This window comes from Alligator sinensis, unplaced genomic scaffold, assembly GCF_000455745.1.
Source record: "Alligator sinensis unplaced genomic scaffold, ASM45574v1 scaffold351_1, whole genome shotgun sequence".
Taxonomy (NCBI): Eukaryota; Metazoa; Chordata; order Crocodylia; family Alligatoridae; genus Alligator; species Alligator sinensis.
Window position 1 is genome coordinate 412,683 of NW_005842790.1, and position 26,740 is coordinate 439,422.

The 26,740-nt window shown below is 39.7% G+C and overlaps 1 protein-coding gene across 4 annotated transcripts in view; it reads right to left on the bottom strand.

Moving 5' to 3' along the window:
• Window positions 1–1,802: 1,802 nt before the first annotated feature.
• The window catches only part of MFSD6 (major facilitator superfamily domain containing 6), a 33,378-nt gene continuing 8,440 nt past the window's right edge, over window positions 1,803–26,740 (bottom strand). For 3 of the 4 annotated variants that reach the window (XM_006034987.3, XM_014525355.2, XM_006034988.3), the window contains exons 2-7: window positions 20,917–22,568; window positions 15,684–15,781; window positions 10,337–10,498; window positions 9,713–9,811; window positions 6,752–7,032; window positions 1,805–4,126 (exon numbers count right to left, since the gene is read on the bottom strand). In XM_006034987.3, the coding sequence (XP_006035049.1) occupies window positions 3,938–4,126; window positions 6,752–7,032; window positions 9,713–9,811; window positions 10,337–10,498; window positions 15,684–15,781; window positions 20,917–22,514 (2,427 nt within the window). In that variant the 5' untranslated portion in view covers window positions 22,515–22,568 and the 3' untranslated portion in view covers window positions 1,805–3,937. Of the gene's footprint in view, window positions 4,127–6,751; window positions 7,033–9,712; window positions 9,812–10,336; window positions 10,499–15,683; window positions 15,782–20,916; window positions 22,569–26,740 lie in introns of all 4 variants that reach the window. The other variant, XM_025191137.1, reaches the window with a different exon arrangement.

The following is a 26,740-nucleotide window of genomic DNA, read 5'->3' on the forward strand; positions in this document are numbered from 1 at the left end:
AGCCATGCCTGCATCCCCCCCCCCACCCCCGCAAGGCAAGTGGCAGCAGGACAGAGCCCCCACTCCCGGCGCTGCTGCGCCTGCATCCCGCGCCTCCCCACCCCCTCTCTGCTGTGCCTGCATCCCGCGCCTCCCCACGCCCCTCCACCCCAGTTGGGCAGCTTGTCCCAGCTCCAGCACCAATCCCTCCCTCCCCATGCCCTTTCCCTTCTCCCTCCCCAACAGACTTACTACCTGGAGGCAGCTGTCAGCTGCCTGTTTAGTCTACGGCTGAATCTTTTTCTGGATTGATTCAGATGCTTCCCTCTCTGCTGTGCCTGCATCCCGCGCCTCCCCACGCCCCTCCACCCCAGTTGGGCAGCTTGTCCCAGCTCCAGCACCAATCCCTCCCTCCCCATGCCCTTTCCCTTCTCCCTCCCCAACAGACTTACTACCTGGAGGCAGCTGTCAGCTGCCTGTTTAGTCTACGGCTGAATCTTTTTCTGGATTGATTCAGATGCTTTGAATCGATTCGGAGCTTTTACTTGGTCTCCCGATTCAATTCGAATTCAGAGATTTGGTCCCCAAATCGGGCCTAATCTCCTCTGAATCGAATCAGCTACCAAAGCTTTGTACAGCCCTACTATCCATCCGAATCCATGCACAACAAGGTTGAGCACCACTGACCTAGAACAATGCAAAGCTGGTGGCTACTAACCAGCCCAGAGAGGCAAGTACAAGAGCATCCTAAGAAACAGCAGAATATTGTAATGACTACTAATAGTAGAAGAAATAAAAAGGGGCTTTAAAATTAAGCTCTTGAAACCTGCACATTTTAAGAAAAATAATGAACATTTTAAACTTCTACCTGGTAATTGGAATACAGTACCTCCCAGTGCTATGATGTTCAAGCACCTTACCCAAAAGAAATTTAGTCTCACAGCACTCCTCTGATACATTGGGATAATATGGATAGGTCCAGAAAATAGTTAGGAATAATTAAATGACAGGTCCAAAGTCACAGTAAGTCCAAGCCATAGCCAGGAACAGAAACCCAGAGCACCTAAGCCTTAGTCTAGGACTTTACCACTAAACCATCCTTCATGAAATCAAAGGTTAATTTAGCCTCTGCTTAATTTTTCAACAACATGGGCATTCAGCTGTACACCACTTTTTAAAGATCCTGGGGTGGCAAGCGTCAAACACTGGGGAGAAGATCCTTGATCTCAGGATCTTTGCCCTAAGACTTTTAAAAGGCTTGGTGGGGCTGAGTGTGATCGCTGCCCTTTGAATGTGCCTGCTTCTCCCCAAGCTGGCACGTTCTAAAGGTTTAGATGCAGCCGGGCAGCCCGTGCCATTTCTAGATGATCACATGCTACATGTTCAAAATCAGGTACAATACAAACCATCCACAAAGTTGTTCCACATTTAGTGTGGAAAGTAATTGAATGTGGGAAATCTCTGGCAAGTTGCCATTTATCATCCGATTAATATATTAATTGCATGATTAACATAACATCTGCCAAGGGCTTAAAGAGGCAAAAGAATCTAGTTGGTTTTTTTTAACCCTATCTCATGGCCTACGGCAGAGATCTTGCACTACTCGCACCATACTTCTAATTTAGACTGATCCCTTAATAAGCAGGCCATCCCACACTATATCTTACTACCATGAAAGCTTGTGATTTGCTCTTACATTCCAATTTTCATTTCCAAAACGGACTGATGCCAGACACAGTTTTACCTTTTGCTCCTTAGTTATGAAGGCTTCTTCAATTCCTTCTGGTGAAACCTTTCCAATGCTATTCAGGGTCTATTTAGCAGGATTATTTCATGCCTAGTTCACAACTATGCAAAATGGGAATCATTCATAATAATTCAGCCAAATTCTGTTTAAACACATTATGCTTATTTATATCTTTTACCACATTTTTAGTTTCACAAATATCAAAAACAACATGTATATGTTGTTTGCAACATAGAACTACTGTACAATTCCAAAAGAGCAGGCATTTCAAAGAAACAATCTGAAGTGTAAACACAGAATATTAGTTCTTCACCTCACAATCCAGGTGCTGTACAGTAGAAGCTGAGGTAACACCTTACTCACTCTGCACAAATGTTCCCACTTAACTGAGAAACCTGAACATCTTTTTACCTGTCACCAGTTCAGTTCTTCATTCCCCCAAGTTATACAAACATACAATAAATACATTTCTGATTTTAAAGGACACTTAAACAAGTCATGAGAATTAACAGTACAGTACATTTAAGTTCAAGTGCAAAAATGACTAGTGGCTAGTTATTAACATTTATTTTTACTCTCTCTGTGGTGCTGGTTCCAGGCACCCCCATACAAGCTCTTGCACCTCCTTGACCTTTGCTACAGCATATGCTGATGGAAGCCCACTTAGTTGGTCCAAGTGGACATCAAGCATTGTGCAATTTCACCCACTGCTTCAGTCTAAGCTGTCATTCTCCTCCTGCCCACCCCAAGCACTGAGCTCCTCAGGAGACCACAGCTACATCCTGCCATAAACTATGCAGTTCAATCTGGAGAGACAGTATGCACCTTCACTGGAAGAGGCCACACACATTTATCTGATTTCAAGAGAAGCTATGTACCAGCAGTTCCCATTCACTTCAGTGGAAATGGGGACACATTGCACTTCAAAAATCAGGTTACTGGTGTTAAGCCTGAGCCTAAATACTATCCTGACCTATACCCTAATGCAACACCATCGATTTCAACTCTGAACCCAGGTTCCCTTTCAGCAGCACTCTGTGCTATGAACTAACCAGCCAACGAGCTGGCTAAATTTAATATTACAAAGCATGACTAGACATAACTAAACATTTTTCAGTGTCTTGACATGGAATAAAACAATTATCTAAATTTACTGCAACTTAATTATGTTTCTCTGATTCTGAGGGTGTTTTTACTTAAATTTGACTTTTATTCTCCCTTCCAAACCCCCAATCATTAGGATTTATAGACAATTTCCTCCTTCCCTTCCCCAGGCACTTTAAGCTCTTTCTGTCCTCTATAAATAACCACAGTAACTACACTTAATTAAATAAACTATTTTTACATATGATGCAATTAAAAAAAATAAAAAGATGTCTCCATTGGAAACCATGATCAATCAAACAGAATAATCTTTACCAAGGTTTGTGGTCTCAGGAACAATATCAAACCTAAAATTATACATACATATTTAGCAAATGCCCTTTCCAAGTGAAGGGCTGTACGCACATGGAGACTATTTAAATTTTCCTTTGTTTTTCCCCTCTAAAAAATGCCCTTTTGAAAATGTCACACCTTGCAGAACTAAACCTCTCTCTCAAAATAAGTTAATAGCAGCTTCAAAAGATTCTGCTGCATGGTCCACTTAATCCATCACCACCGTATAAAAATTATTTGCTAAAGCCATTCAAGGTTTCTGAGAAGTCTTTATACAAGATAGAAATTTATGCTGTTCCTTTATCCATTCTTGCCTTGGGATTTCTTAGTTCTTGTAATTTTTCCCAGGGAAATGCAATTTCTCTCCCATAAAAATTTTTTTTTGGTATGAAGAAATTTAAAGTTAAACCAATTACTCAAATAGAAATTGCGCACTTAAGTGTTTTTTCTTCTGTTGTAAAACTATAAAACAAGCTTAGCTATAGGTTGCCAATAAATCTCACAAACATTTGACCAAACTTTAGCAAACAGTCAAGAAAGTTTTTCTGCAATAGATTCAGTCCCATTCTCTTCTATCCAGCTACCAGAATCCTAGCCTCCCTTGAAAGTGTGGCTATCATATATTATCATACAAAGTTCTTAAATGTTTAAAAGCTTGTGGCTGCATCACATTACATTCGAGATGAAGGGAGTCCTACTTGTAAGCTCTTGTTCCACCTTCTCCCAGCTGAAGAGCAGGATTCCATGAAGCGGATTTGAGAAGATGAACTCATTTTATTGCCCTGCATCAGCAGGCTGAGGATTACAGTCCAAGGAAACCTGATCCAACACAGGGTGGTCGGGGACAGTTTGGGAGTTCAATGTTGCCGTAGGTGCTGAACAATTTCTGGATTGGTCAGTGTTTTTCAGCTCTGGGAGCTGTTCTGCTGAGTTGGCTGGTGAAGCATGATTTTCACTGGCTTTCTAAAGAGAAAAGAAAGCAATGTGCGGAAATTTAAGCACTTATTTCTGTAATACTACGCAGTGGGAAATGCTGTCAAACACCATAGCTTAGTTATACTATTTGCAAGCAGCAGAACAAATAAGCTGAAAGCAGGAGAGCAACAAGGTACATTCTTATCCAGATAGCACTAGTAATGAGCAGAGAACAACTTACCTTCCATCTCTTTTCCTAACTGCACTTCCCCAAGAAGCATGCAAAAAACAAACTTGTTGTGTTTTAAGAGGAAAAATATTCACAGTGTACAGCCAACATAATCAGTACTGAATTGTTTATTAAAACATATTTTATACTCTCCCTCCTGCAATCTAAACATATTCTTAATATTTTTTTCTAAGAGGATTCTCATTCCCACTAGATGGCTGTACTTTTGCAGCTAAGGAATGCAAGTGTCATAATTTCTCTTAGCAGTAACCAGTGGATCAGCAATTCAAAATAGACAATTTTCTGGATCAGCCAAGGGGGAAATTGTTGGAAGCGATTTTCTGTAATACCCGGTGCATACTTTTAAAAAACATTTCCCATGTTACCTGAGCACATTTTAAGGACAAATGGCAACTATATTTCCTGAGACACAAATAGGTAACATCTTCTACAATACTGATAGTATGTCATCTTCTAATCTGAAGAGCTATTTATGAAAATGTTTTGCATTAACGCATTGGAGTGTGGCAAGTGTGCGTCTTTGCTTGAAGCAAGACTATAAGAACAGAACACTTGGAAGCGAGGAAGTAAGTGTTTTTGGATTTAATTCCAATTTCTGTACTCTGAAAACTTCTCCCTCGTGTGACCCACATTCATGAAAATTGTTAGGAATTTGGTTTAAAATGTTTAAGGTGGCAAATAGGCAACCCTTTCCTGGTTTTCCACGTTTGTCAAATTCAGGTCAAAAGAACTGAATGCAAGAAAAAAATAGCAGTGTAATTTTCCTATTATTTTTAAATTTTGGAACTAAAAATTATTAATTTCTTAAAGGACTAATTGGTCAAATGAACCCCCATTACCTCAAAGTAGCTGATACATATCTTTATGTTTATCTTCAATGGAAACTAAAATGCTACTTCATGCTTCATCTACCCATGTTATTATGGATAGTGCAGGGGAAAAGGAGAGATCCTGAAGGCTGGGTTCTGCATGACTGGGGCCTTTAATATAACCCTCTCATGCAAGTAATTTTATTTCCAATATTGTTCTCACATATATAAATAATCTGATTCATTAAGAAGCTGACTTTAATTCTTTCAATTGTGGGGGAAACTTTTAATGCAACGTACAAAATTTGGTAGCATTAATACAAAGCTACTTGAACGATGCATTAAAAAAAGGACAGAGGGTAAGACAGCATGTTATTGGAGACAGCAGAGGGAGTTGCAGTATGTAGCAAGACTTTTGTAGACAATTCACAATTACCCAAGCCATTCACAGAGCCTCCAACACTCAAACTGGCTGAGACTCTCACAACTGCAACAATGGAACATATATTTCTTGCCTTGGGAGGTAGCATAAATTGTGTGCTAGGTTCCCTTCTGACCTTAAATTAGGCCATTACAAAGAAAGGCATATAGTAATAATTGTTTGGGAGGGGTGCTATAACTATGGGTAACTGAGAAAATATTGTGTGTGAAAAGAGCAATGGGATGTCATAGTGGCATAAAATTTCAGTACCACTGTTCGGATGACTGATTTTTCCAAAACACTGTTGTCTGAAACTTATCTTGTTTAAAACAGACAATCTCTCTAAATTAATTACTGCACACAATGTATAGATGCATGCTCCACTTGTGGTGTGTCAGTTAATTTCAGAGGCAATGGAATCTCAACATGCACGCTGAGAAGAGAATACACCGCTAGGTAAATTTACAAGAATACCAGCAAATGAGAAAGGAGAAGTGGTCAAGCTGGAATTTCTACAAATACCATTCTCCTGAATCTGTGAAGTCATGCCCAAAATTACCCCCTTTCAGAAAAAGGCCATGTGAAAATGACACTTCTGTGCATATTGGATGGTATGGTAAGTATATACTCCCCCCTATGGAAAAGGAGCAAACAGGTGAGTGGATAATCTATCCTACTTAAAATCAGCAATGAGCGCAGCTGCACAAGTCTGCCTACACCACTGACCAATGGGCTTCAATTCCATTTAGGAAAGAATAGCCTAATAAACCAAATGATAGCTCAGTCTTCAAGTGTATCCAGTCGCTGGCTTAAGACTACTACACATTGCCAGGGAATTCTGTAGTGTAGACACTAAAATCAACTAATTTTGCACATGCCACAGAACAGACCCCAAGGCACAATGACTTTCAATTGCGACAACCCTAGGCCAAGCTCAGATAGTAATGGGTCCCAATTCCCACTATCAATTTCCTGGGACCTCTTATTTCCACAATAATTTGGGATCTTTAGCAGTAGTTTCTCTTCCCCCATTAATTTCACTGACATGGTAATATAAACTGAAGACACAAAAGATTTTTCACCTTAATAATACATCATGCAATTTTGTTTACTGATTACATATGATCTTATTTTCATCTTCAGAATATCGTTAATAGTATTTTAAATTTTTATGTGCATCAGGGATGGGTTACCTGCAAAGGCTGATTTTCAGGTGCTGGACTGTTTTTAGATAGCCGAACTATCTCTTTTATTTGACAGACAGCATAAGCCAAAGTAACCCAGGGAGAAGAGCTGATCCCCCAGGCAGGCTTGTTAACATCTTCCTGTTCTTCTTGATGCTTAGTTTTCTTGGGAGGAAGTCTGGGATCAGTCCGAGGCATTATATCATCCGACTGTTGCTGTACAAGGTCAATAGTTGCTATGGGAACTGGGCTGGAAGGAACTGGGATCCTTTCTGCCAGCATTGTCTTCTCTGAAGTTTAAAAACAAAATAATCAATTAAGGTCAACGACTGTTACAAGAAAACTAAGAATTAAGATTCTGAATAAGGACGCACATTAACATGCTCTAGATGCAACAGTGAAGGAACAGAGTAATCCTTTCCAACACACACTTCTACTGGTCATAAAAGGAGCTTGCAGACAAAAAAAAATCCACAAAAAATGGCCCTTTAAACTCGGCACGTTCTTGTGCCAAGCCCTGTGCACACTCAAAAGAGGCAGCACATTACTTCACCCCAGCTTGCCCAACATTTGTAAAGATCAGGGGCTTTAAGTGGGGCTTTTTTGGCACTTCTATCTACAAGCCAATTGAATCAGCTTTGCTAAAAGCGCCAAAAAACCCCACCGAAGTATCCAATCTTTACAGACTGCAGAGCAGGGTTGAAGTAAAGCACTGCTTCTTTCAGTAAAGCATGGCTTGTTTGGTTTTTTGGGTTTTTTAACATCTGCAAGCAGCCAGTCTTACTTTTAGTCTAAACAGGATACTGTGTCCAATCTAGATGTTGCATATATAGTACAGGTTGGACTGCAACCTCAGCAATAAATGTCAGTCAATTCAATGAACAAAAGGGGCTTAAAAATAAGGAGGCAGTTGCTTGCTCCCTGAACATCCCTTTCTATTTCAATTGTTTTTTATTTTTGTGTTACCTGAAAAATTATTAAAACCTTAGTAAGGTTGTTAAAAGGTTATTAAAACCTTTTTAACTGAAACAGTAAACTCATCTCTGTGCACAGTCCACCTCTTGTGACTGATGATCATTACCAAGTACTGACTTATCTTTTGCGAGAAGCCACGGCACAGTCCTCCAGCATCTCAGAGTACTTTGCTTCTCCCACCCAAGGAAGACAACTGCATCACTCGCTGGACTCTACTGCTCCAACCCAGCACGGAACAGAACACAACCCCTCACAATCCCACACTGCAGCAAGACACAGGCTGACTTTGAGCAGTCCGGGTCAGCCAGTCAGGGCTGCCTTGTGCACTACTGCCATTGTCTCTGGGCAGTTACCACGGTGCTTAAACAGAATGTCCTAAGATTCTGCATAGCTACAGCTAAGCAAGTGCTTAACTTTAAGTACAGGGTAGTTTCATTGTCTTTAAACAGGACTCCTCACATCAGTAAAATTAAGCAAATATACCACATACTAAAACAGATTATGTTAAATTTTTAAATAATGGTTGGGTGTCCTGTTAGACAGTCAATACACATGAAATACTTTTTTTCCCCCTAAATTTGCAAAAGAAATATTTTAAAATAATACAGATAAGAGGCTTATTCTGCAAACATGTAAATGTGTTTACACTTATCTTGTATGAAGAATCCTGTTGAAGGCAATGACCCCCCTTATGCTTAAGTGCAGGCAGAACTGATATCTAAGATTTGCACACATCTACAGATGGACAGGGAAGTGGAAAAACCAAGTGAAACAAATTCTGTAGAACTAACTCATTAGGAAAATATTAATTAAAATCTATTTGCAAGGTTCATACGTACCTACTCCATAAGAAATAGAAACAGTGATTACCCAGTCCAAGTTTGTACTTTGTTCCATTTTCTTTTGAACACAAGCAGAAGAAATCAAGGCAAAACAAATATTTGAACACTCTCAAATATAGGTCACTCTAGAACTAATCGAGGACATCTCTCCTACTTAACAAAGCTGAATTTCAAATCTACTCAGTTTTGAGAAGAAATAAAAAAAAGTAACATTTGCCTTAAAAGAACCTAAACATTTATTGAAGGCTGTTCTCCAATAGGTCCTCTCCAGTGCCTAGCAGAATAGATGGAGCTTGGGCTTGAAGGGTGATGGCCCAAGTATTTATCACCACAAATGTTCTGGATAGTGATAACACCCATACATGTATAGGTGCCTCAGTGTGGGAACTCCACAGTGGAGACAGGGGCACACAGAGACAGCTCCCCCATCTCGAGGCACGCTGCTCCCCAGCCAGCCAGGGAGCCCTGGGCTGTGCTCCCCCATCTCCACATTTGTCTTGGCACATGACACTGGTGTTCTTTGTGCCACTTTTTTCAGTTTTTTTTTTTTTTTTTTTAAATACCAGGAAATCCCAGTAGCGAATTTTACCTCAGTGCTGCAAATTAGCAGTGCCATGCATTAATATGCAACGTGTGCAGTTTGCGGCACCACAAACCGTACATGCCTTCATGTCTGGATCCAGCCCTAGAGTCCAAAGGCTGAATCTGGCCTGCAGAGCTGGGGCTTTAGCAACAGGGGCTTTGCTTCTACTGCACTGCACTGCATCATGGCTGGGTACTCTTCCCGTACTGTACTGCAGCCAGGCTGCAGGCAGAAGCAAGAGTAGCAGCTGGGTCTAGTTCTGGCCCACATTTGACCTGAGCTGGCCATTCTGGACCACTGCCAGAAAAATGTTGCTGCCCACAGCCTTAGAGGCCCAATACAGAACCTCACCCGATCATCAGATTACATTTGAACACACCTGGAAGCTGCTGACTGAACAGGGAGGAAGGAAAAACACCAAGATTTATGACAAGACACTATCAGGGATGCTGTAGAATGATTATAGCTAGTTTTATGGCATTTTTATCCCATATCTAAAATTTTGTAGCACCTAAAGTACTTGCCATGAGAATATGAAAGCAGATTTTAACTCAGCAACTTGAACATTACCTTCTTCTTCATCAGGAACTGCGAGACACTGGATCAATGCAAAGAGTAAAAGAATTACTAGACAGGCCATTCCTATCCCCCTGAACGTTGCAGCAGGCCCTGTAATAAGAATGATTTCAGAATCGAGTATTTTCTGAGTCATATAAGTAATACAGGAGGAGACAAGACAGTGTAATGCCTTCATTCAGTGTTCCAAGCCCCATATAAACTCTTGTTACATGATTAGGGTGTATTTTTTTTCTCCTGGCATTTTCAGCAACAGGTTATTTTATATAGATTCTCACTTCTTGATCAAGTCTGGAAGCTACACTACATCAACATGAAAGTAAATACCATAGTCTACCATCTCACACAGGATTCACCCTATTCCCTGTCAGAGGATGGGCTAGTATTTGGAAGTAGATTTAGTCATATAGCCCTACAAACCATCAAGACATAATGTTTGTAATGGATAAATATTTCATGTAATAGAACACATGTACTTGGGTAAAAACAGATTTTTTAAAGAGTAAGAATAACAAATACTGTTTCATTAACATGTTAAGTGCAAGTTTTAGATTAGTCCAGTTTTACTGAACCAAAAACTATGGATGGCAACCACCCATCATTAGAATTTGTGCTTACCAAAGTAATTGACCAAAACCCCTCCGATCATGGCCCCACATCCTCTGCCCAGCCCAAGGTGAAGACCTTGTAGGATCCCCTGAGCTGAAGTTCTTAGTTCTGGAGGCACTGCTGCACTAAGATATGAAATACAAGCTGCCCATATAGCCGCATGGGTCACTCCTAGAAAAAGAAAAGTACAAGTCTTAAGTATAGGGGCATGATCAAACTAGTTTACTAGTGAAAAGTAGGAACTACTTGTCTTGGTGAGGAAGTGTTTATTCAAACATTAAATTCAGCCTGTCAAGGAAATGTCAGCTTCTCACTGGCATAATAGCTCAGTTTTTACAGTAGCCCCAAAAGCACCTAGATATGTAATAACTCCTCTTTTCGTACATTGTACAAATAACGCTTTCTTCCTCCCAACTGTTCTCATTGTGCGTCTGTGAGGTGGTCCGTAGCAAAACAGAATTCAACACAAAACATGTTTTTATGTATTTTCTCTGCCAGATTCTCTTTCCTCACTTGAGTAACTTAGGGCACATTTGGCCTTGGTTTGTAGGTAATGACGACTGATGAGTAATCATAGCATGACTATTTCTGTCAAAACAAAGTATCCAAAAGGTTAATAGTACTTACACATCCCATGCACAAAGCAATACAGAAACGTACATTTGTTTAAATAATCTCAAAACAAATTCTTCTTCAATTCTTGACACTAATACACTTTGCATTTAGCACTGAGAAATCCTGACTAATAGACCATGAAGACTCCTCAGGGTAAGAAAGGTACAATAAACATATTTATGCTGTCTGTAATCATATTCAACAGGATCTCTCCTCACTGCAGCAAATCTATTCTGACCGCCTATGTTGCTATGTCAGTTTTGCTAGTCGCTGTCCCATTTCTCCAAAGTCCTTTCATATGTAAATAATGAACAGGAATTTAACAACTTCTTGTTAATTTATTTTTAAAAAGGTGTCTCTTCCTGTCACTTACCTTATGGAATCAGAAATGTAAAAAAAAAAAAAAAAATTAAAAAAAAATTGCTTAAGGCAGAAAAAAGTGGCAAGATGTCATGACCAGAAAAAAAGGAACTATTAACAACCTTTTCTCCTGTAGGCTAATATCTGCAACCTTTACTTGATATTCCTGTTTTGGTTTTGGTTTGGGGAGAGGGCGGGGTGACAGGGTATCAAAAGGGAAGAAGGAAGAAAGCAGTTCTGGAGTACACATCAAATAGAGCTGAGCTATTTTACTATTTCATTTAATAAAACAAAACAAAAATGCATGCACTTTCACAGCTTGGAAAATACTTATTTAAGATGAAGTGAAATTAAAAATAAGAGTCAGCGAATGGATGACTTGATCAACAGTGTAATTCAGTTCAGCTCTACAATTATTTATCAGTTCCACCTGAATATTCAAATAAATCTGCTTGGAGTTTGATGACATACAAGATTACATGAGTTCTGCTTGGTCATAACCAGGGATCCAGGTTTTCTATTCACCACAGAAAAACCTGGTAAAATGTGGATTTTTCCATTTTAAGGAGAAAAAAAAGTGGGAAATGGTGGGTTTCCCTTGTAGGCTGGCACAGTTCCAGCTTGCAAGGAGTTGGGGGGAGTGGGCGGAGGGTGATAAAGCAGGGGGCACCATGTGCATGTGTGCATGTACACACACACGTGGTAGCCAGGTAGCATGAGAGCAGCTCCCCAGCCAGGGTGGTGTGTGGGGCTGGGGGCCCAGAATGCTGAGCCACAGGGCCCAGCAGGGAGCAGGACAGAGCCATGGGCAGCTTGTCTCGGGGGCAGCAGGGCCGGGGCTCTCCACCACTACATGCGCTCCTGGGGAAAGTGGATACAGGGTTTCGTACCCTGCAGATTGGTGTACAGGACAGGGAAGATGTGGTCTGGGACCTACCAAAATCATGGCAGAAGTGTGCTGTGCAGCAGCTTGTTTAATCTTGCTTGTTTCACTGCACGCCCCTTCCCCTGATTGGTGGAGGGGCCCCAGCAGTCCTGCCATTTGCTGCCGATTAGCCAGGAGGCAAAAAATGCGTTTTAAAATATGCTGTGGTTTTTGTCTCTCACTGCTGATTGGCCAAGGGGCTCTGGCAGCCCTGCTGCTGATCAGCCAGGAGGCAAAAACCACAAAATATTGAAAACCACAGGTTTTGTGTCCTGGCTGATCAGCAGCAAGCAGCGGGGCCCCTCTGCCAATCTCCGGAAAGAGGGGCGGGGCGGCTCATGGCAAAACAAGCAAGAATAAACGAGCTGCTGTGCAGTGTATTTCCACTGCAATTTTGTAGGTCCCTACTTATAATTATACCAAAAAATGTATGTTAGCGCTCATAAATTACAGGTAAGCTTTTCATCAGTGACTCAATATGAGACATTATTCATGTAACAGAAGAGGTTGATAGGATAGTAATTTATTACATGCATGCACACACACACACACACCTAAGAGTCAATACAGATTTATGGTCAACTACCCTAGCTGTTTAAGATAGCAAGAAACTGATTTGGTAACACCTGTATGTTACACAATTTTCATTTACAAAGGAAGGTCTACAGCAGAACAACAGCCTTTAAGGCAGACAAGAAGAGACCTGTTCTGTTTCAGCTGGTCTTTGTGAGGACTCTTCCATTTTACACCAATCAGCCAGTGAGTATATGCAGAACAAATCTGTTATTGTTGCTCCAAGTTCACAACTGTGCTTTGCTCTTCCTCAACAAGTCAAATAAAATTATAATCTTTCATAATCAAATGGCCGATGCCAATCTATGAAGAGTTTTTAAATGAACTTCAGTTATGTAAAAGGAAAAGATTTTTAGAAACACAGCCTATTTTAAAAAAAAAAATGGTATAGTCTAGAAACTGTAGTCAACAAATCTGTTCCCCTCAGATTATTCACTCCACAGAAGTAACCACCTCTGCTAATTTTTATGGTACCATCAAACGTGAAAGGAATGCAAGACTGATCTTGCAACTTGTGTTGGAGTTTGCTGGATAAGTGCCATTTATTGACAGCTTCACATTTTAGATCATAAGCATAATTTCTCCCCCTACTTACAAAGCCAAATGTTATGAAAATGATATAATTTTATACTGGACCAAATTATTTGCCAGCACTAATTGTTTTGAAATAAATATTGACTGAATATTTTAATTTGTAAACTACACCCACTAGATTGAGATATAAGAAGTGAACTGAAAATAAAACCTAGTCATTCATTTCCTTGAACGTTTGAAGACTGAAGACATTCAGGGTGCTTGCAGACATGGCATGGAAAAAAAATGGCATTTTCCTTTAAACTTAGCGCATGCCCAGAAGAGGCTGTGCATTAGTTGCACCTGGCTTTCCCAATGCCTGTATAGATCAGGTGCTTTAGTGGGGCTTTTTTGGTGTTTTTACCTAATAGCTGATTGAATCAGCTTTAGCTAACAGTGCCAAAAAGCCCTGCTGAAATGCCCAATATATACAGCTGCTGTGGAGCTGGGCTGAAGTAAAGTGCATTTTTTCCGGTAAAGCACGTTCCCCACCATGTCTGTCAGCACCCTTTATGTACAATCAACAGTCAGAGAGCATTGACACTTCCAGCAATTTTAGAGTTAATCCAAACCCTTATTTTCATGCAACCTTATCCATGTGAAAAGACAAGTTCTTCAGTTTCTTAACTTTTCTATAAGGTTATAAATATGCAATAACTCCTTTCATTTTCTGTTGTTAGAGCATACTGGGTTTGAGCAGCTTTCACTAACTTAACTACACTGATAGTAACAGAAATATGGCACAGCTAGAATTACAATCAATAGAAGCTGTTTGCGCAGTCATCTTCTAGAAATCTTCTTGTGCCCTTTGGCTTGGCACAGCAGGACAAACAGTTCTTGCACTACTGATGAGTATTAAATAAGATACACAGAATACTTCATAAAATGTCAGCTAAACCTGTCGACCTTAAAAACCCTTCTGCTGATGAGACTGGAATTTGCATGCATTCTGCCTGTAGGCTCGAAGAGAGGGTTATATTTAATTATAACAGGATCTATAACATGGGAATTAAACACCTGACCTTCATGACGCAGTTGTGTTCATCATGTGATTTTATAGGGCCTGCAGAAGCAAAACCTTTTATTGTCTGTCTGAAGAGGAAAAGATTTCTTCCCCTCATGAGAAAAACAGTAATAAAATAAACCTTTTAAATGTGAAATAAACTCTATGCTATCTTCCTGAGCTTACACAATACATTGTTTCAGGACTGTAAGTTTTCAGCCTCATAAATTTAACTGGGACCTTACATCTAAATGTCTTATAATTTTAGCAGACAATAGGGAAGAAAGACAGCTTCTAACTTTAGCAACATCACTACATCTTGCCACTTCAATTTTGCCACCATATTTTATGAACAAGAATCTTTGCACATTTACATTGCACATGAAGTGTTAAAAAGCCTTAGGCTGCCTTTCAGGAAGTAGTTAGTATCCAGGTTTTGGTTCAACCAAAAAACTTTCCCGTAAGTTATTCTTGAAGAGCTTTGTGTTTAACCAATGTATCAATGGTAAAATAAATTGGAATAAGAATAACCTAATACATTTTCAGACATATAGCTAAAGTCTTTTGTAAAATATTTTTTATTTGACAACAAGATTCAAAAGACTACTTCTGCACAGACAGCACATTAGACCCTCTAACTTAAGAGAAAGGAACCTTTAACAAATTTCAATACAAAATAAAATTGAAATGCCTGTAAATGTTTCTGAGGAAGTCCTTTTAGCACATCTAGTGAATACTGAAACAAGTTCCTGTCTGGCTGAAGCAGAACATTTAGTAGCCTAAGTTATAAACCACAGAACACAACTGAAAAATATTGCAGAATAACTTAACAGACAGGATGTACCCGAGTATTTGGTTTAGCAGTTAGGGTTTAAAAAAAACCCAAGAAGTTAACACCAAGATATCCTTCTTAAATACTGTAAACTGTTCTTTTCAAACTTGTGGTCCTTTGGAATCGAGTTGATATAAAGAACCCCATCCATAAAGCAGGATTCGTAAAAGGTGTGTACGCCATTTACAATCCTGTGTCTTTGTTTAGTTACAGGGTGTAGATTGCAGGCATAGAAACACAGCTCTGTTTAAAATCAACAGACAGAACAGTGTGCAGATCAAAAGCTGAACCAGCCTTCTGACGTCATATCTTCTCCATGACACATGCTAAAATTTTATGAAACCAAAGATCTGTTGGGATATTTATAGCCAGAAGCAGAGAGCTACTGACTTTTGCTTCATCACAACTCAATTAGGAACATTAAAAATAGGCACTGTTATTTTTCTACTTCAAGGTAATAACTACACTCTCTTACCTTGCAGTACTTCCATAGGGAGAACGGTCCAGGCGTTTTCCAGATAAGAGATGTAAATGTAGCGAGCTGTATTACAAGCAAGGCCAATATAAAGCACCCTAAAAGGAGCAAGGAAGAGACAGGTCATGGTGGTTTACGGTTTCCTTGTTTTATATGGTACCTTGCTCTACAAATCCTAATTAGAGTGTGCACGTTCAACAGTTCTCTCTCATACATCAACTTCTTGCCTGAATGTCTTCCTTACAAAGGTCCCATGCCCAGATATAAACCCTGAAGGCTCAGTTCAACTGTCAAGTAAAAAAAGGCGGGTATTTTATAAATTCAAATAAAACCAAGAGTGCATTCTTTCCTGTGTCTCTAAAACAAGTTAATCCCGCAAGAAAGTTTTTTTAAGGGTTAACATACACTTAGCTTTTAAGTGGGTAGTTTCTATTCTTATTTCATGTTACATTCGACTGCACTGTATTTTCTCGAGAATATTTCTAACATACCCATGGCCAGCCTTTTCAAATGTTTTCTTAATAATTTCAGGAAAGGGTGATGTCTGAATCATAACAAAGAGGATATAACTTAATATGTGCTAGGTACAAGTCCTTATTATTACAGAAATTGATTTTATGCAGGCTGATGCAAGGTTAACATTTCAGAAGTTTCATCTAGCTTATCCTTACCCTGAAACCTGTACTCTTTCACAAAAACAAATGTTCTAGGTAATAATATACCTTTCTAAACAATTACAGTATAGTATACTACTTTTTAACAGGACAAGTATTTCCTTCCCATCTATCCACCTCATATTCTTCACTGTGTCAGCCACCATAAGATCAGAAGCAAAAGAAATCAAATAAGGAGTATAAGCAATGTTCTCCCTCCTTGGCAGTACATCCCATCATCTGCTGACCACAAAATTCACTCAGCAATTTTTACAACATTCAGCTGTGTGCTATTCATTCTAAAGCAAAATCAATCTCCTTCATTTCAATTTACTTTCTTAGGAAAAGGCAGCACATTTTGTAATGAGAGCTGTTCAAAGTTGGTTAGCATATCATAATCCAGCACTTAACATTTTAATATAATTACTGTCTTAATTTAGCTGTATTTAGTGATTTTAGTAAATTAATATTACTTGTATGAAAACTGTGTTTTGGGGCTCTGTCATACAAAAACAACTGTATACTTACAGTACCTGCTGAAAAACCTATTTACAGTATTCCCCTTTTTTAATAGAACTAATGCACTAAACAGGTAACATAAATAAAGACTTCTTATGAATTATAACCTACTTACAGTGTCCACAGCAATACCATAAGAAAAGCTGGAGGGTACATATCCATGAAACTGAGAAGTAAATTGAAGCTTGCAATCAACAGGTTCCTGTTGCCAGACATCTAAAAGGCTACAAATACATTGGCCAAAAATTTTCAAACCTTAGTGGCCTACAGCCCAGGCTGGCACCAAGCACCAAACCAAGAAGTGGGGCTGATCTGCAAAACTGCTGAGCAGTTTCATACTGAATTCAATGGCAGCTGAATACTCAGCTATTTTTTTAAATATCAGGCCATTTCTTTCTAGTATTTTATGCACTGCATTCTACTTCTATATATTCAAATGCCTAGCGAATATTTCTATACCATCATCTGAGGACCTTCACTTAAATTTCCAGTTTTCCACTTCATATACATCCTCCCTCATATATCTTAGAAAAAAGGCTGCGTAATGCAGGGCCCACTGACAACAAGTATAGCCTTTTGCCATTTTGCTGAAATTTGATTATACACAATATCCTACGGTAATATCTATAATGTTTAAAAATAATTTGAGTGCCAGTGTTGTGGCCTATGAAATGAGTGTTTCAAATGTCTGATGCAGATCTTGGTTACTGATAGGGAACATGATACAAGGTTTCATAACAATGGAGAATGATAGGCTTGTGAACAGGTGACTGGAGTGGGGTGTGGGCTCAGTTCATTCACAGATCTACCTAGAAGCAATCTACTGTGACAAATGCCAAAGGTGTTTTTTTTCCCCTCTTATCTGTCAGAGGGTGTGTAACTATTCTTATCAAGCCCAGAACCAGAAGAACAGCAGGAGGGAAAGAATAAGTACTACTGGAGAAGTGTCAGACATTCACAGTATGTGCTTCTGGATTTTGAAAGCTAACTCTCAAGGAAGGATCTAAGTTATATTCTTTTGAATGAACGGAAAACAGATAAACGTCAGTGTACTGTTTTGCTGGTAGGAGGGGTGAAATTAAAGGTAACAACTGCAACTTTGATCTTGCCCTCAGAGTTATGAAGTCTTTAAAGAAGGGCATGGGATGATTTCCTTTCCTTGTTTAAATAAGAAATTTGAGTAGAGTTTCTGGGAAAACTTAACCCCCTGTGAGCCAAAACTGCATATTCCATTTTGAGTTATTGAGCAATGTGTTCTTAGCCGCATGAGGCCAATACTGTTCTCAGTGAAATCCACTCTACATCCTTAAAGGCATCAATGCAGTTGAAGCCAAATAATTCTTATTTTGTTTTATGAACGTTATCACGTTCCTCATTAAAGCAGACAAAGCAGTGGACAAGTATGAAACCATACTAAGTGGAATGTGCACTTTCTACCATTGCCCCTTTTCCATATTTTGGATGTTTTTATCCAAGAAAAAACAGCTCTAATCCAATGTACTGAAATCATACATAATATTGCAAAGCTCATTTGTGAGGAGAACTTGGAAGCTACTAGGACTCAATATAGCAAATAGTACTAAATTGTGAAAAGAACAGGACTGTGGGGAAAAAACTCAGAAGAAAAATGCACTTCCCCCCAGCTCTGGTTTTAGAGACATATTAAATCAACACTAATTACTGTTTGCATTGAAGCAATTTAAGCTGAATGAATCTGCATCACTTGGCCCCATCATACAACTGTTCAGAAAACTAAGTATTTCTTTAAAAAATGTATCACTACTTTTTAGCAGAAAAAGTAAAGCCAAAAAAGGAAAGCCCAGTACTCTTATCTTTATATTCTTGCCCATTTCACCTTTTTGCCTTGTAGTCCACAATCCTGCCATGCTTTTTTCCCCTATGTAAAACAGGTGGAACCCCCTCTAACCTAAAACTGTTTTAACATTATCAAACATATTTTAAAACATCAAAATACAATTAACTATGAATGTGAAAGGCCATCTTAACATTGCTGTTATGTTGTAGAACTTTCCAATTCTCAAATGTTGTTTTATAACCTCTAAAAAAGTCTGTCTGGATGTAACTATTTCCCTATTTGTTTGGACAATACTTCACACACAAAAATATTAAGAAGGAAAACAGCATCCAAGTGTTACAGTATTTCTTTTAAGAGCAAATCTGATAAACTGCGTAAAAGCTTAAACTTGATTACCACCAAGTAAACCAACACCTTGATTTGAGGATTAAGAACTACAATGATTAATGCAATAAGCAGGGCTTAAGAGGTCATGTAAGAAAGCTAGGGGCCAAGAGATTTAAAAATAAAGTGCCATAGATTCAAACTGTGATCAGTGCTCTGCTGCATGAGACTTCATAACCAATTTACAATTAATTTCCTTATGATTTACTGATGTACATTAGTACGTTTCTGAATGTCTTCATTGTTTCAATGACCTCAAATAAAGTAGTGTGTTCAATATGGGCTTGTCCTGGATCCGGACTACTTCCACAATTACATTTCCAATGTGGAAAATATTCCAGCGTGGAAAGATTTCCTGTTCACTTATGTACATTGACCATAAGTGGATTTCAGGTTTTCAGCTCCATGAAGGGTCACTTTCTGGCAATATCAAAAGCCATGCAAGTATAACTAAAGTGGAATATATATTGTCACCAGAACCTTCAATACAGAATTTGGTCTTGGATTATCAATAAGGACTTAACTTTAATAATCATTAAATCCAATCTTTTCACTTTAAAAAGCTTCTCATTCCACATTCATTATTGCTTTTGCATTCACTTTGTCCAAATTCATCAGGATACAGAGCAACCAACATACTACTTGCACACATCTACCGTGAGACCTTGCATCTAAACAAAATATATTGCCTCACAACTGTAAATGTTCCTTGTTATTTATGTTTCTTGTTAAACAAATGCTATACATTTCAAAGGGAAAAGACACATCTTTAAGACTATAATTCATCTAGCCTGCCACATGAACAATAAAAGATTCAATACACTTCATATGAAAGGAAGAAAGCAAATCGGATAAGTCAAATGGAACAGCTTCATGTTGCAAGTGTTTCAAAATTTCAACAAAGTCTAGGCACTCAAAACTAAAGGCTATCTTTTGTTATTAGAACGTGTGCAGCTGATGCATTTCAAACATAGGTAACAAAAAGCATCAGTTCCTTTGACAAATTAATTATGAGTAACATTCAAAGTAAAGTTACTTAGCCCTATTCTATAAGGACAATCTAACTGGAAGAAAGATATAAAAGTGAAAACATCTTCACTAATAAAAAGTCAGATGAATGGAAAGGAGCTACCACTCTGTGATTAGCACCCAACTAGATTTGTAATGATTTAAAAATAATGGACCTAGAGATCTTAAGAGATCTCTACATAGAGATCCTGCTATAAAATTTGATACACTGGAGCCTGGCACAGTAACTTTATAAATTAGCTGAAACACATCTTTGGCTGAGGTCAGGCAAGACCAGTTGAATAAAAGAAACGGAAAAAACAAAACAAAATGCAGAACAGAAGTCAGGAAAACCCCAAAAGCTAGATAGCTGGACATGTCCTAACAACCAGATAGTAGATGCTCAGGTGAAATGGCATTGTGCATTTTTCTCATTATTTAAAATTTCTCAAGTTAGGCTCTCTTCAGCTAATCAAGCATAATTAAGCACAAAAAACGTAACAAAAGTTCATACATATTTTGTGTGTGCTGCATATTACAAGAGTCAACTCCAGAATCTGATTTACTTAACAAGCACTTGTAAAATAAAAGTTATTGTAGTGGTGCAATTTAAAAAGAAAGACGTCAGCTTAAAAAAATATTTTTCAAGACATTTGACATTTGAAAAACTATTTTTCAATGTATATACTATGTTCTTGGCCAGGTATGTACAGAGCTTAAATGACTACCTTTTTTTGAGAGGAAATAGGAAAGTCTTTAAAATGAGTACATTTTAAGCTCAACTAGTTTAATCTCTAGGATTCAGCTCAAACAATTTTACATGGTTCTTTAGTGACTACTATCCTTCTCTTACCTGATGTGACCAACCAGTTCAATCAACTTGTGGCTGAAGAAGTAGGCAGTCAGCTCAGACACGTGACTGAGCACAGAACAGACTCCAAAGAGGGTGGTAGTCCCATTCAAGTCTTGTAAGTGCCAATAAAGAAAGGTGAACACAAAACCATATCCAAATCCCATAAACCAAGCCACGAACAGCACAGAACCATACTGTATACTACACAGCATTTTTATCAGGTCCCAAAAACTAAATGACTGTGACTGGCTTGCGCTGGTGGGAGTGTTGTCTGAGGAGTCAGAGGAGGTATTTCTGTCCACCTGTGGGATCTCTACCTCTTTTCTCTTGTGCTCATCTTGTTTGAAGTGGGTATAGCGGAATCGGAACTGAGTGGCCACAATTAGCGCCATTGTCATCAGCACACCAAAAACTATGAAAACAATCCTGTAGTTCTTGTATTCAGGAGCCTTACAGCCCAGACTTTCAATGACGACATCAATATGGGTATAGTCAATACCAATTCCCACAGACAACATGGCAAGGCCCCAGCCCAGAGAACCCCACATACGCTGCAGTCCATACCGGTCCCTATGTTTGCCGAGATACTGGAGGGTCACGGTGTCCACAATAGTAACAGAGGAAGCACTGAAAAACTCTCCTATTATGACAACCAACAAGATGACTAGAAAGATAGCTTCTACTTCTTGATGATCATAAACAAGCATGACTTGGTCAGAAGGTACTGGCTTTGTTGTGACAGTGGGTGGTGGTGTGCTCTGTGATTTATTTCCTGGTGGCTCAGAACTAGTGGTGATGTTTTTTGAAATAACATTTGTATTGTTCTCCACAGCAAGCACTTCATCACTCATCTGAGTAGGTAATGGAAACAACATTTCTGGATTAAGAGTCCCTGTGGTTTCCAAAGGAAGACTGTAAGGTAACAGTTCATTAGGACTAACTGTCCCTCTTGTTTCCAAATTTGGGGAACTGGAAGTTAATAGGTCCCTCTTTCCACGAGCTCTCTGTGACATGGGACTAGCTGTGGTTAGTAGAGAAGAACTGGAAGCAATTTGTGGAGGCATAGTTACAAGGCTGCTTGCATTGGTGGGATGCGGAGGTGGAGGACCCTTTGGTACACATCTTAAGGTAGCTGGTCTAACAAATCCAATCCCCAGGTTAAATAAGACCCAACATAAAAGTGAAAAGAGAAGGACAATTTTCCCTTTTTTAAAGCGATCTGCCACCACTCCCCAGAAAGGAGCACTGCAAAACTCAATGAAGTACCTAATGCCAACCAAAAGTCCACTCTGACTGGGTGACATGCCCAGCTGCTTATAATACACAGGCAGCAATGGATAAAGAGAGCCATATGCAGAGTAAAAGAAAAAATAAAAAACTTTTGAGATCAGAAGATCGTTGTTTATTTTGACACAGTGCTTTTCTAACCAGTCTAGCTCCTCATCTGGAACAGTGGTGGTGTCTGTTGAAGAGGTTTCATTTTGGGCCTGCAAGTCTTGCTCCTTGGGAATTCCATTGAAAGGATCAGCAAGCACATACTTTTTCTTCTGCTCTTCTTCATCATCAGTTAAAATGGCAACTTTATCATCAGCTGCCATGGCTAACCCCAAATATTGATACTCAGCAGGTTCTCCAGAAAGACCACGAACACCCTGGTGAGAAAAATAAATCAGACTATAGTTAAAATACGACACAGAAACAAAAAAGGAAGCAATCCTATAAGGTCACTCATTAAGACATGAAGGAAAAATAGGATATCTTATTTCTTACAGACCCTGATCCATAAATATATTAGGAACAGAGTAAGAACAAACAACATTGCATTCATTCACTGATTCACTTATGTAAGAGTAAGCAACAGTAATAGTAAAGAACAAAGGATTTAGCAGCCAACACTGTCACTATTAAAAGAAATTTATCTTCCAATAGTAGTTATTATTGAAACTATGGTTATTGAAATGCAGTTATCACAGGAGAGATTTCAAAGACAAAACTGTGATGTAAGCACCCAACTGATACTTATGACTTTAAAAATCATGTCCTGCTTTTCCTAGATTCTAACTACATTATTTACAGTATTCTTTAAATAACCCTGAAGAGTAAACATGCAAGTTCAGAAGCAAACACACACTCAAATCCACTCCAGCCTGGTACTGATCAAAAACAACAGCCACCCAAAGACTGATGGCCTAGGCAAGATTAGTTGAATGCATACAGGAAAATATTGAAGGGTCTAATAAATTTCTAGGAAAGAGATGAAGTATAGCAATTATATACATCTATAATTGAGTGAGTACAAAATAATTCTGGGTTATTTTTTATGAAAACAGGGTATTGGGCCTTTGTTCAGGAACCAATCCCTCATTTATAACATTTTTCCCACAGGAACATCGGTTCTGAGTTAAGACGTTTCAACTTAAGACGCGGTTTTCAGGAACCACTTGTGTTGTAAGTCCAAGGACTGCCTGTATACTGGTTTTATTTTGTGTAAGAAATGTAAAATGTTACCACAAGACTTTTCCTGCTATATTTTGTGCGCCTCTCTATAGTTTCTTTTTAGATAAGAGATAATAGTAATGGGGTATTTTTTTACAGATTTTCTTGTGTATACGTCTCTTTCCTTGTTGCAAGTCAGTGCTCCTGTTCCTCCATCCCTACTGTATTTACTTGGATTCTATTTTCAACATTCTGGGGCGATTTCATCTGGCTGGCAGGCGGGTGCCTACCAATTCATTGTATCTGGGCCAGCCCCTGGCTGCCTCTGCTGGGCTTGCATGAGGCTGAGCCCTGATAGCTCCCCAATGGGCAGCGCACACTGCACTCTCACCTCTTACCCTGAGCCCAGCCGTGCAGGTATGAAAGCAGTTGTGGTGGGCGGGAGGGGAAGTGGTGGTGGTGGATGGGTGGGCGGGAAGGAACAGGGGAAGGGCGGCAGCAGCAGTGGGTGGGGGAAGTGGTGGCAGCAGTGACAGGTGGGAACACAGGGCCTACGCTGGTGCCCCAGGGCCAAGGCTAGCGTGGGCCCAGGGCAGGGTGGCAGAAGCGCAGAGCCCGGGCCGGGAGGGGGTGGGGGGAGGAAGAGTCCATCTGACTGCATCACACAGGGCTCCCCAGGCCTTGCATGCAGTTCCTGGGTTCTCCGCCTGAGCTGCGTGCCCTTGGGAGAAGCTCTACTTACTGCCATGTGCAGAGGAATGGCAGGGAGCTCCATGCTGTTGAGCTGAGCTGGCTCAGCCCCTCTCCCTGCTGCTTTGGCTGAACCACATGACCTGCACAGCTGGCTTCATCATGCGGGGCTCCTCCCAGTGGCGTGGGGCTCAGGCATGTGACCCCGCATGATGAAGCTGGCGGCTTGGCCATATGCAGTCCCAGGGCTTGCCTGGATTGCTGCCAGGGCCTCCGCCTGTCATAGGCCATGAGCACCCTGAGGGCCTGCCGCCGGCTGCTGCCGCTGGTGGAAGGGGCGTGTTTGTAGTGGGGTCCCAGAACTCACCATACACACACACCCACACCTCTCATGCACACCCGACACACACCCCAGCATGCGCACCCCCCACAGCCCCCACAAATCCCATACCCACTCACACATCCACACACACATACTCAGTCCCCCAGAAACCTCATACCCACCCACCCACCCCTACACCTCTCCCACAATATACAAGAATAAGACTTGATTTTGCGCTATTATGCAATCGTCTCTATGTACACTATGCAAACACCAAAACTCGTTAAGCGGCACTGTAACTAGAATAATTGCTTGTCCTGATCTAAGGTGAGGTGAACAGCAAACAAGTCTCTGTTCTCAGGAGCTAAATAAAATGAAAAAATGCCTGGTGGTCATTTTTAATATTTAAAATTAGCCTTGAGGGGAAGAAAACTAAAAACAAACAAAATGTTGTACAACTAGAGTCAAGTGGATCTTCTTCATGCTTGTGTTATAAATGTTTGTTTTTATTTTTAAATTTTAAAAAAGATGCTCATTTACAGACTCCTCAGGAATGGAGTAAGAGCCAGAAATACAGCGTGTCAATCTGTTCCAAATAATCCAACTTTGCACCACAAGCCAATCTTTAGAATCAAAGAAAGAATTAAGTACATATCAAAACTAGATTTTCCCTTGCACTTGCTATTGCTAAAAATCTGTATTTTGCAGTATGCCTTAAAACCAACAAACCTGATCAGAGAAAATGGATAAATCAAGGAAAGGATCAGTATGAGTTTCTACAAACAAATATGGTATAAAGTTTCTGTTCAACTCTTGCAGATTTCATTCAACTTGGGCTGCGTACACACAGATGTGCCTTCCGGTCTCTTTTGGGATCTAGAATACATAGAGTAGGCAGCAAAGTTCTGTAGTGAAGTTCAATAATCTGGAAGAATTTTTCCAGGTTTGTTCTCCTGGTAGAAAAACTTACCTAGGGCTGTATGTACAGACAGTTAAATGCTGAGGCCCTGAAGAGTGGAGAGCTTGCAGTGCTGACACTGCAGTCAGGGGGCCCTTAGGCACACATGTCAGTGAGCTCTACAGGCTCCCTTAGTCTGCCTGGTGACAGACAGTTGTAGTGCATAGGGTAGCCCTGAGTGGCTGACCCAGAGTATCCATGGTCAGCATGCATTTCTCCCTTCTGCAGAATGTTGGGATTTGTGAAGGGGATATATTTTGTTCCCTGTAGGAGCTGCTGAGTCCAGCCAGTGATAAACTGGCTCCCTAGGTAAAGGATGCTGGAGGGCTACGCTCTCTTCTGAGAGAAGCCACATATACAGAAGTTTGCTCTCCCAGGAGAAACTCTTCTGGGAGCGATTAATCCCTGGTTGTTCCCATGTTATTTTTCTCCTGGAACTGCCATTTTTACTCTGAAAAAAAACAAAAACCTTGGACACTCGTGATTTCTCCTAGGAGAGTCACTGCTCTCCCAGAAGAAACTGAATGTCTGTATGAGGTCCTGGTAAGAGAGCTAGATTCACAATTAAAAGGGAAGTTTTACAAGAAACTTTCTATTAACAGATTTTCAAATGTCTAAGCATACAGTCCTATAATTAAATAAATAAATAAATAAATAAATAACCGTTACAAGATTTGCTTGGCTAGCTGGTGTCCAATTTTGGAAAATACCAGTGTTACAATGGAAAACATTTAAAAAGCAATAAGGAAACCCAGCCCTCCTACTTCCCTCCACCCTAAAAATATTGTGCACCCCAAAATATTGTGCATCTATGGTAGATAATTTTTGCTAGTCACAATGCTTATGAACAATATTCTTTTCTGTCATCTCCTGTCTGTCTTAGATTGCAAGTTATTCTGTGTTTGTACAGTACCTAGCCCAATGGAGGCTCATTCATGACAGATCCATGGGCACTATAACAAACATGATTAATTTAAAAAAAAAAAATGACAGCGATTTTTATTTTAAAACAAGTTTCACTTCCAAAGACAGCAAAGTGTTCTCAACAGAGGATCCAGGCCAGTGCTGTCCCCTATGCCAGTTTATAAAAATGATTACTCAATAAATGACAATGACTTTAGACTGGATAAACCTCCATCCTTATCTTGCTTCACCCCACACTCCATTGTCCAACATCATATCTCTTTTTATACCAAAGTTGTGGCCAAATATTTGGAGATTTGGAACCCCTGACAATTTCAATAGTCAGTAGGCTATGCTCAACCTCTTAGCACTTGGCTTAGGCGCTGTATTACAAGTACCTTGAGGTAAGGAACATTTTATTTGTTCATAAAGTCCTAAGTACATGGAATGTGCTATGTAGCTACGTATAGTAAAAAGTACTACTGAGCAAATGTACTACGGGAAGTTTTTAAAAA